Source organism: Felis catus, chromosome A3 (assembly GCF_018350175.1).
Source record: "Felis catus isolate Fca126 chromosome A3, F.catus_Fca126_mat1.0, whole genome shotgun sequence".
Lineage (NCBI taxonomy): Eukaryota > Metazoa > Chordata > Mammalia > Carnivora > Felidae > Felis > Felis catus.
In genome coordinates, this window is record NC_058370.1 from 105,264,840 (window position 1) to 105,276,246 (window position 11,407).

General features: G+C 38.7%; 1 protein-coding gene across 7 annotated transcripts in view; it reads right to left on the minus strand.

The window, feature by feature from the left end:
- Positions 1 to 11,407, minus strand: part of MTA3 (metastasis associated 1 family member 3) — a 216,213-nt gene that overhangs the window by 40,198 nt on the left and 164,608 nt on the right. For all 7 annotated transcript variants that reach the window (XM_045054643.1, XM_045054642.1, XM_023251915.2 and 4 more), the window contains exons 10-11: positions 4,306 to 4,380; positions 2,270 to 2,328 (exon numbers count right to left, since the gene is read on the minus strand). In XM_045054643.1, coding sequence (XP_044910578.1) covers positions 2,270 to 2,328; positions 4,306 to 4,380 — 134 coding nt within the window. The remainder of the gene's footprint in view (positions 1 to 2,269; positions 2,329 to 4,305; positions 4,381 to 11,407) is intronic.

Sequence of the window (11,407 nt, forward strand, 5' to 3'; positions counted from 1 at the left end):
GGGCGCCTGGGTGGCGCAGTCGGTTAAGCGTCCGACTTCAGCCAGGTCACGATCTCGCGATCCGGGAGTTCGAGCCCCGTGTCGGGCTCTGGGCTTATGATGGCTCAGAGCCTGGAGCCTGTTTCTGATTCTGTGTCTCCCTCTCTCTCTGCCCCTCCCCCGTTCATGCTCTGTCTCTCTCTGTCCCAAAAATAAATAAACGTTGAAAAAAAAAATTAAAAAAAAAAATAAAATAAAATCCATTTCCACTGTTCATCAGATGGGTAAACCCTGGCCCCTGCCGACCATACCTGCCTCCCATACCTCACCGGTCTCTTTATAGAAGCTATACTGCCTTTCTCTTGGCTCCTAAACTATGTTCTGCCCCTTCCAATCTCAGGATCCCCTTGACCTGGAAAGCCTGTACCAACTGGTTAATTCTTCTTCCTCCTCCAGAGTTCATTCAAACTCACTTCCACAAGGAATCTTTCCTGTCAGCATCAACAGAGTCTGGTCCCCTGGTGTACATTCTCATAAAAGCTATTCTATTCTTCTCCATTACAGTACTTGTCACACTAGGCAACTGTTTGGCATCTGTCTTCCCCACACTAGAATGAAGCCTGTCTTCTTAACCTTTCTATCTCTAGTACTGAACAAAGTGCTCTGCATATAGGAGCCTGCCAGGCTCAAAAGAATGATAGCATAACGTAATTCTCAATCTATTATTTGTTTCAAAATACTCGATTTCACAGTTAATTGTGAAATTCGTCAAAGGACTCAGATTCTTATCCAACTCACCGTAACTTCATACCTTCTATTTAGATAAAGATTTATGTAACTTTTTTTCAAGTTATGACTAGAAACTGTCTTGATCTTCAAAAACCATTCACTTAGATCAAGTTGGCACTGTAAATATTTTAAGTTCCGTGGGTATTACAATTTATGTCAAACCACTGAAGCACAAAAGCAGACATAAACAACACATAAATGAATGAGTATGGGTGTGTTCCAACCACACTTTCTTTACAAAAACAGGCGTCGGGTCAGATATGGCCTGCAGACTAGAGTGTGCTGGCCTTTGACTTAAATTGAGACTCCGACAAAGTCAATGCAAAACATAACAGAAACAATTATCTGGGTTAGTAGGTGAAAACTGGCTAAACGTACTTTTCCTTTGCTGTGACAGCACCACAACGCACAAGCAAGCTGCCACGCTGGTCTCTGAAAATCTGACACATGAATCATAACACTGTTCTCTTTGGGGAGTTGCCCTTTTGCGAATTACTCAAATAAAATATCCTAAAACACTGGAAACTACTGCAGAAGGGACATTACTTCTCTGAATAAAAATTATGAATCCTGTCAATTACATGTTATCTGCCTTGAGATAAAAAAATAATCATTAAAAAAAAATCACAATTCATGGTCTATGAGGCCTCATATATATATATAAATATGTATTAATATATCAAAATTCAATAAACAAAATGCTATGTATAAAACAACTACACTAAACACAGAGTGAGAAAAATCTTGGAGCAGTAGATAGCACTTTGAGAAAATTTCATTTTAAACCCCAAAGAACCTAGTATAGCACTAGGTGCTTGATAAACCAAATTTTCCTGAACAAATGAACAACGAACTCTAAAGATCTCAAAAAAAAAAAAAAATTACAATTCATTTAAAATGTAGCAAATGAAAAGCAAACTGGCATTCATTTTGATATGATAGGGATTTCTAAGCCCCCAAAATAATGATGATAGAACACCAGCCATGTGAGACAGCTGACATCTATTCATTACTCATCCAACAAAGTATGGTTCTTACTACTTTCTCTAACCCTTCTCCCAAGCAAACAATGTAAAATCCTCCACCAAATCAACAACCTCAAAAAGGCAATGTGAACTACCCATCCCCCAAAACTCCGTTCCATAACATAGTTTCAAAAGCTGCTTAGCTTTCGGAAACACATTTGTTTCAAGTAATAGAGTTTCACAGGTTAGTTTTCTGATGCTTTCCCTGCAACGTTCCTAGAAGTATACTGTGGGTATTTTATTTTCCCTTTAGTCCTTTTGTCTCCTTGGGGTTTCACCCATCAGCCACTTTTCTTTCTAAAAAAAAGGAAAAATCACTGTCGTGGTATAATGGAAAGCAAGTCTCATGCTTTGTAGTGGAAGAAAATAAGATACACAAAGAAATCCGAATTTAGCTGAAACTGACCACAATTACATATTTTGTTTTGATAGAATTAATACCATGACAAATATTTAAAAAGATTTCCATTACTTACTAAGTTGGGATATACACTTGTTTCAGTTTACTCTCAGCTTCTGCTGCCTTTAGACGTTTCTAATTCAAAAGACAGATAAAATATTTTACGTACAAGGCTAATAATTATTGCCACTTCATTGTCTTAGAAAATTCACATGAAAATGAAATATTCAAACACCATTCGCACAAATTGCCATTTTAAGAAGGGCCTTTCCCTTCCTGTGCACATTGAACTGCAGTGTTCTGTAAGACAACGGACTAGATTCTGAGGTACAGACTGCAAGTATTAATAACATTTGAGACATAGGTTTTAAAAATAAAGCTGTAAACAAGTGAAGTTTCCACTGCTCCCTGAGTGAGTAAACAGGGCTCACAAGTAACCATTTTTACTTTTCAAATTTAGTTTCTACTTTCTTTACAGCCCTTCTGGGAGAAACACACACACTCTGCTTAAAAAAAAAAATTTTTTTTTTGAAAAATGATTAGTTTCCAAGGTCCATGCAAAAGAAAGAGACAACTCTCCCAAGTACAATTAAATAAACATTTATCCTCAAATGTTAAGAGATACACAATAAACTTTAAAGCTGGCTGAACTCACATCAGATTTTAAAAGCCAAATGTAGGTAAAGGAATAGGGGAAAGATTATGTAATCATTTCCAGAAAATGATCAACACAGTAAATGAATATAAGCAAGGAAGGAAAAAAAATACATGTTGTAGATATCCAAAAAGAAGACAAAACAGAAGGTAAGGCATTCATCCACTTTCTCAATGAGGAGAAAAAAAAAAAAAAACATTTAAGGCGACAACTTAAAATTTTTAGAGACAGAGTAGAAATTTTTGGAAATAATTTAATTCAAAAACCACTTTTCAACCACTCATGATGCCATCATCTCCACCACCTTTAAGGGACTTTTTTTGCCCTGAAAAATTCAAGTTTCCAGAGCACATGGTCTTCACTTCTACCTATGTTGTTTAAAATAAGCACTTTTGTATTATGATGTTGACACCAGAAAATTTTCAATAAGCCATGGGTATCTCTTCATTATTCATGACCTTGACAACTCGCTATGGTCATTTAGTATCCAACACTTGTCACTGTGTGATCACATAACTCAGGGAAAATGATGTCTGTGTTAAATATATTTGCTCCTTTCTTTACCACCTCTAACCTATGACTAGAAGAATCTAAAAACAAGTATTGACTGAAGTCACTAAGGAAAATGTACCTTTCCCCCAAAGTAATAGTACTCAAAATAAGTAATTTAGAGATTTACCTCAACTTGGAACATTAAGGAAAGACTCAAAAGATTCCTTGCTTTTAGAAATAATTTTGGAGAAAAACTTATGCACACTACCAGACCGTCAAACTAGTAAGACTAACAGTTAAGGTCAAAGATGTATATATGACACAAATGTCAACTAAGGAGGTTTTCAGAAGATCTTTTAAAATATCTCAAACTGGGAGCGCCTGGGTGGCTCAGTCGGTTAAGCATCCGACTTCAGCTCAGGTCATGATCTCACAGTGAGTTCGAGCCCCGCATCAGGCTCTGTGCTGACAGCTCAGAGCCTGGAGCCCGCTTCAGATTCTGTGTCTCCTCCTCTCTCTGCCCTTCCCCAGCTCATGCTCTGTCTCTCTCTGTCTCAAAAAGAAATAAAAACACACACAAAAAAATTTTTTTTAAATATATCAAACTATATGGTTGATGGCTTTGGTCTGAATTTCTAATACTTCATAAAATGACCTCACATCTTAGGCCATTCCTATCAACTATACTCAGGAAGAGACAAAGCACCAGGCACCTGCAAGGATAATACTGCCTCTCTAGTGGTTATGTTCCCTTGTCATCCTTCCAAAATATTTATCATAGTGACTTTGAAGTCAGAAAATACTAGAACTAAAATCTTAAAACAACATCTTAAGGATGTTAAAAACAGTATAGAAAAGAGAAAGCCAACAAATTTAAAATTAAGTGTATTGCTAAGAAATACTAAGATATAAAAAGAAAGCTCACTTTAATGCAACAGTATTGGTAGCAGTATGAAGAAAATTACCTGCTGCACATATCGGTCAGTAGTTTTCCACATGTAATAATATTCAATGATGCTAGTCAATGATTTCCAAGGGAGCTGAAAAAATATTTAAGATGATAATGAAAACAAGGCATTACTGTAGGAACGGCTTTCTTTTTTAAGTCACGTTTTAAAAAATAATGAGGCAAATATCCACACGGAAGATTCACTCTAGGAGAAGTATTTGAGAAAACTAAAGTTAATTCTTAGCAAAGTGTACCCCAAACAAGTTACGTTCAGTCAGAAACTCTAAAACAACACAGTCTATTTCTCAGCTCCCATTCTGTTACAGATGATAAACATTACGACTGATAATATTTCAGGACCTATTCAGGAAAGTTATTCTTGGGCTACAGGTGGCACTGAAGTAGTACAATGTTTAGAAATGACATTTAAATAGATTTAGCCCAAGTTACTTTAACTTCCAAAGATGCCAGCTACAACTGGGTGTCGTTTGGTCTCTGCAGTAACCGTTCTCATCTTTTCCCAAACTGCTTTATTTTCACCTATTTTGTTATAAATAAAATAAAACCTAAGCCTCTGAAAGAGTACACAGTTGAGTGTAGTCTTGCATTTGAAAAACAGGAAGCTTACCCTTTGCTATTTTCCATAATTATTCAAAACTGGCCAAATGAGCACCCACTAAGGAGACCCACAACCCAAGAATATATTCAGGAATATGTCAGTATATTCCCTCTCTAAAGGGAAATCTGTCAGTCATCGCAGATGCACATCGGAATAGATCAAACCTTCAAGCGAATGACTGTCAACGGTCACAGTTTGTAGCGGTTGCATCAGATTCTACAGATAGGTGACTCAGCACTCTCTCTGACTTCTAGCTAACTTGCCCTGATGCACCATCGGGGTTAGAGAATCAAAATAGTACTTCCCAGACCCCACTGCAGCTAGAGGTCTGCTTGAAATCCATGTGTACAATATCCACACTATTCTTTAATCACCTCAACATTTCACTCACCTGTTTGCTATGAAAAGAAAACAGATGGGAGTTTTGAGAAAGGAAATTATTTTAAGCTTAACTGGGTAGCAACTCCAACAGCAGTTACGAATGTGGTCTCTTTAAAGGACGAAATCAGCACAGCCACTGGCATGTGCGTTGCAGCTAAAGCAAATAGTTTTCTACAACCCAACAGGCAATCTAATGGGAGTTGAAAGTGTCTGAGGGATGGGGTAAGGAGCCCATGGCAAGACCTCACAAGGCAAGACCTCACAGGACAGTCACGGGCACAGTCCCCTAGGGCTTCAAGCAAGCTAAGACATCTTCATCTGCTAACTATTCTTCACCTGAGAAACACCCCTGGCGTTCATTTATTTACCTGGAAGCCTGAGAAAAGGAAACCAAGTGACTATGTAACCTGAGCTTCATCATCAGCCAGATTTTATCTGAGCCATCAAGTCCTAATCAGCTGTGCTCAGCACCACCACTCTCTTATCAAGAAGTATAGTCCTGAAGGCACAAATGACATGTCCCAGTGTGTCTACTCCTGTTGCAGTATCATTTCTCCCTCAACCCTCATGGCTCCACAGAAATTCCCTATGACCTGTCAAGTGAGAAGGAAAAAAATCTGAATGTGGCAGATGGCTTTGCATGATATACTGGCATGAGCCAGAATTCTGCTGCAGCATTTTGGCCCCGAGCAGGGGTGGCTCTAAAGTGAAGAAGAAAGGTCCTTTAAAAGGGCAGGGCATTAGAGTCACCATCTGGTTTCCCAGTCTGAGTTGAAGGAAAGCTGGCCAGAGGTACTAATCCATACCCACTCAGGGAGAGTGGTTATCTACCTGTCACAATGATCAGGGAGGGACTTGAAAGGAAGCAGATTAGAAGGTTGGTAACAATGAGGCTTAGGAAAGAGGTTTGTGGGACAGACACTTCTTGATGGGCCTAAGTGTGAGGATCTTTATATCCCCATGTTTATCAAAGGCTCCTTCTGGAGAGGAGGGTCTCTTAATATCAAGAGGGCAAGATGATCTCTAGGGTTATCAGCCAGCCTCTTTCCCTAGCCACAACAATGATTGTTCAAAGGACACATCAACAAAATGGACACAGAGGCAAGCAGATTACATATGGGTACCCCCACATGGACATCCTCTCACCAAATCTGATCTGATTACTCCAGGTGTCCAATCTGCAAGGAACAATGCACACTGGGCTTCCAACATGGCACCATTCCTGGTAACATGTCAGTTACATTAGTCTCTCAGCATCCTGGAATGAACAGACATCTTGTTCTTGTTGAATAGACAATTATTCTAAATATGACTTGCCTTTTCTGCCTGTAATGCATTGGCTAGCAAGACCAACCACAGACTAATGAATGACTTATTCTCACAAAACAGCTTCTAACTCAGGGCTCAGAACCCTCAGGAATAAAGGTTTGGGTTATGCTACCAAGTTGAGAACTCTGGTCATCAAAGGTACTAAGGAGAGAACATTGGGGGAATTTGATTTTGAATGCCAATGAAGGCCTCAGGATGAGTTTCAGAAAAGAGAAAGGAAGACTAAAGAAGCTATCTATATTTCCTTCCCTGTTTATCATAATTATTTCCCTTCAGCCGCCCAATTCCTTTTTTTTTTTTTAAGAGAATGAACGAGTTGGGGATGAGGGGCAGAGGGACGAAGAGAGAGGGAGAGGGAGGGAGAATCCCAAGCAGGCCCTAAGCTAGATAATGTAATTCCCACCTTAAAAATGAGAAGAAAACACCCAGATAACCTACAAAACCATACCGATTCTTGAGCTAATGTTACAACACAATCAACTGAACTGGATTCCAAAGTCACTCAGTACTCAAAGACTAGACTCATGAGCTACTTTTACTTTGGCAAAGCACCAATAAATAAATAAATAAATAAATAAATAAATAAATAAATAAATAAATAAATAAAGATAACAAATAAAAACAAAGTAAGAAGAAAACAGCCAAAAATTTACCAAATTATTAAAGGTCAACAGTGAGCTAGGACAACTGTTGTAGCATCTATGGGATCTCTAGACACTAGGGGAATCCATCCACATTTGCCACAGGTCTCCATCAGGTGTTCATCAGAAAGATCTGGGCCAGAGCAGGAAACCTGAGAAAGCCCCTGTTGGTGGTGATGTAATTTGCACTTGATCTTAGCTAAAAGGCCGAGAAGTGGTGGTGGTGATGTAATTTGAATCTACACAAATAAATGAAGAGTAGCAGAAGTGATAACATTTTTAAAAATAAATAACAATACATAAATAAACATGGGGGAAAATATTTTTAAAAATCTCTTTAAAAAGATCACTGTCTAAAGCCAAAAAAGTTATAATTCACTGTGGGATTTAGAACACAGCCAGAATTATATATGACAAAAAAAGCACAAGAATGGGAGGGAGGAACTGGAAATATATTGTCACATGGTTCTTCTTCTTTTTTGTTTTAAGTAAGCTCTACACCCAATATGGGTCTTGGGGCTTGAACTCACGACCTAGAGATTAAGAGTCACATGCTCTATGGATGGAACCAACCAGGCATCCCAATCACATGGTTCTTATAATCTATGTGACCTAAGTGAGTTTGATTGAAGATAGACTGTAGGACATTAAAGATGTATACTGTAAACCACTACAAAAATAAAAGTTTAATTGGTAGGTCACTAGTAGAAATAAAACTAGAATAAAAAAATTAATTTAAGGGGCACCTGGGTGGCTCAGTGGGTTAGGCATCCAACTTCACCTTAGGTCACAATCTCACAGTTAGTGGGTTCTAGCCCTGTGTTGGGCTCTGTGCTGACAGCTCAGAGCCTGGAGTCTGCTTCGAATTCTGTGTCTCTCTCTCTATTTCTGTCCTTCCCCCAACTGTGTTCTGTCTCTCAAAAACAAACATAAAATTTTTTTTAAATTAATTTTAAAAAGTGGAAAAGAACAAAGAACAATGGGACAAATGGAAAATTAATGGGAAGATGACTGGTTTAAACCAAAACTTGTAATATTGATAATTACATTAAAGGTAAATGGTCTAAACAATCCAAGTAAAAGGTAAAGACTGTTAGACTGGTTTAAAAAAAAAAAAAGATCCTATTGTATTCAGTCTACAAAAAGCCCACTTCGAACATAAGTAAGACACAAATAAAGTGATGGAAACAAGATATACCATGTAATCAGTAGAATAAAGCTGGAGTGGTAATATTAACAGACCTCACCATAAGGAATATTACCATGGATAAAGGGGCATGATGTAAAGACAAAAGGGTCAATTCATTATGAGAACATACTAGTCCTAAATGTATGTACCTAATAACAGAGATTCAACATAATTAAAGCAAAAACCTATTGTAACTGAAAAGAAAAACAGAAAAATTCACAATTATAGCTAGAGGCTTTCAATACTACTCTCTCAACAGAACAGGTAGACAGAAAATCAGTAAGGCTCCAGAAGACTTGAACACCATCAATAAATCTGACCTAAGTAGCATTTATAGAACATTCCACCAAATAGCAAAATATCTCTTCTTTTCAAGAGCACATGGAACATTCACCATAGTAAGACCATATACAGGATGAGAATCACATCTCAAAAATGTAAAATTTGATTTTTTTTTACAAAGTTTACAAACTTTTTTTTACAAAGTTTTCTGATCACAACAGAATTAAACTAGACTTCAGTAACAAAAATATGTGAAAAAGATGCAAATACGTGGAACTTACCTCTAAATAATCCATGAGCCAAAGAAGAAAATCAGAAAGAAAAACAAAAAATACTGATGCAATGAAAATGAAAACACAACTTATCAAAACGTGGAGACAGGCCCTGTAGTAGTTGGGCCTGCTGATGTTGAGACAGGAGCACTGAAGAAACCCTCCCACATTCCAGGCCCCACATTAAGCATAGGTAAGAATTTGATGTCTGTGAATGTTCAGATCACCTCCTATTTATTGCTTCAGTGAGGGGAGGAACCTGCCCCTCAAAACAGTATCAGACGGCCAGGACGTACAACACACGACACTGAAGACAAAACAGAGGAGTCTGACTGGTTTATTAGTCACAGATACTCACAGCCCAGGGGAAGATGACACCATGTAGGGCCACAGCGAGTCACTAGGGGCTGTGGAAGTGAGGTTCTGTGTAACAAGAGGGTGAGGTGTGCCCTGGTTCTGGAAAGAGTTCCCAGGGGAAGATGTGACTGGCCTGTCTCAGTAATTCTGCAGGCTAGCAGGGAAGTGAAACCCATGAGGTTGAAGGCTGCAGGGGAGCTAGAACTGGGCAGGTGGGGAGTCTTTCCTGCTGGTGAAGGATATATTTGGCAAAAGGAGTGGAACTCACAGTGAAGTTTTTGTGGCCCAGTGAGGCTCAAAGATATCAAGGCAGCACATGAAATTTTTGGTTAGGCCTTCCAATACAGCGGTACCCTGAAGGTAAACAGAACAACAACCAAATCCAAACCTGGTCCAACTACAGATTAGATTAATATATTAAAGGATTGGGTTAAAAAGGTAAGACAGCACACATGAATAGATAGGGATTTAAACAGAGAAAAGCATAAAAAAGAAAACATAAATGTTAGCAAAATATGCTAACATATTTGAAGAATTCCTTTAAGAAGTTTATCAGTATACTGGACATGGCAGAGAAAATTAGTGCACTGAAAAATAGATCAATCTAAATTATAAACTATACAAACTAATACACAAACAGTAAACCTTAGTTCTCAGAAATTCATTAAAATAATTACAAAGAAAAATATACCCAGGTGCATTGTAGTAATAAAACTGCTATTAAACAAACAAACAAACAAACAAACAAAACCCAAAACTGAAGGTAAAGACAAAATCTTGAGCACAAAGAAAAAGAAACATCCACATACATAAGAACTTCTCATCAGAAACTATGTAAGCCAGATAGAGATACACCTTTAGAGCACTGAAAGAGAAAAAGAAAAAAAATGAATTCCACAAAGAATACCATTTTTGGGGTGCCTGGGTGGCTCAGTCGGTTAAGCATTCGACTTTGGCTCAGGTCATGATTTCACAGTTTTTGAGTTTGAGCCCCACATTAGGCTCTGCTGATAGCTCAGAGCCTGGAGCCTGCTTTGGATTGTGTGTCTCCCTCTCTCTCTCTCTGCCCCTCTCCTGCTCACACTCAGTCTCTCTCTCTCTCTCTCTCTCTCTCTCTCTCTCTCTCTCTCTCTCTCTCAAAAATAAACAAACATAAAAAAAAAGAAAAAGAATAACATTTTTGTTAAAGAGGACAGGAAGACAATTTTAAGATAAGGCTAAAATCACTGTCAGCTAAGTACACTCTCAACAAATGATTACAAGAAAAGTTTCAACCTTAAAAAGATACTAGGAAAAGACAAAGCACTTCAGCACAAAGCAAGCTGAAGAAAGGAAATGACAAACATAGAAGCAGAAGTTAATGAAACAAACAAACAACAACAAAAATCAAGCAAGCAAAAAACTGGTTCTTTGCAAAGGTCAAAAACATCGATTAAGTCCTTGCTGGACTGATGAGGAAAACTACCAGTATCAGGAATGTGAGGGGGCATCACTACAGATCCATCCCACAGATCTTCGAAGGATAATATGAAATTAGGAACCACTTTAGAACAATAACCACTTTATAACATATTATGATAGGAGATATCTTTGTATCCCACAGCTATGGACAATGAAAACAGCCCTGGGAGGACCAGAGTCAAATAAGAAGCGATGGCAACACAGTGGCGCAAAAGATGAAGAATAACCACACAAAAAGGATCACCAGGGAGGTAGGCTTAGCTGAGACACCTGGAACCGGCTAAGAACAAAGAAGAAGGGTAAAGGCTATCAGTGTAAGTGGGTTCCAGTGTGGTCCGCAGTGGCCCGCTCTGCAGAGGAGCCTGGCAGCCACTGCCACTGAGGATCTCGAGGACCTCAACAGCCTTCATGACAGCTGCAGACTCCCTGCCATATGCACAGCTGAGGACTCTGTAGTATTTGTTGGCGTGGACTCCAGCAGCCTACTCTGCAGAGGAAACTGACGGCTTCTGCCACTGAGGTAACCAACAGCCACTGCTGATCCTGACCTCCTAGGGAGGGAGATGCTGCTCCACACCCCCCCCCCC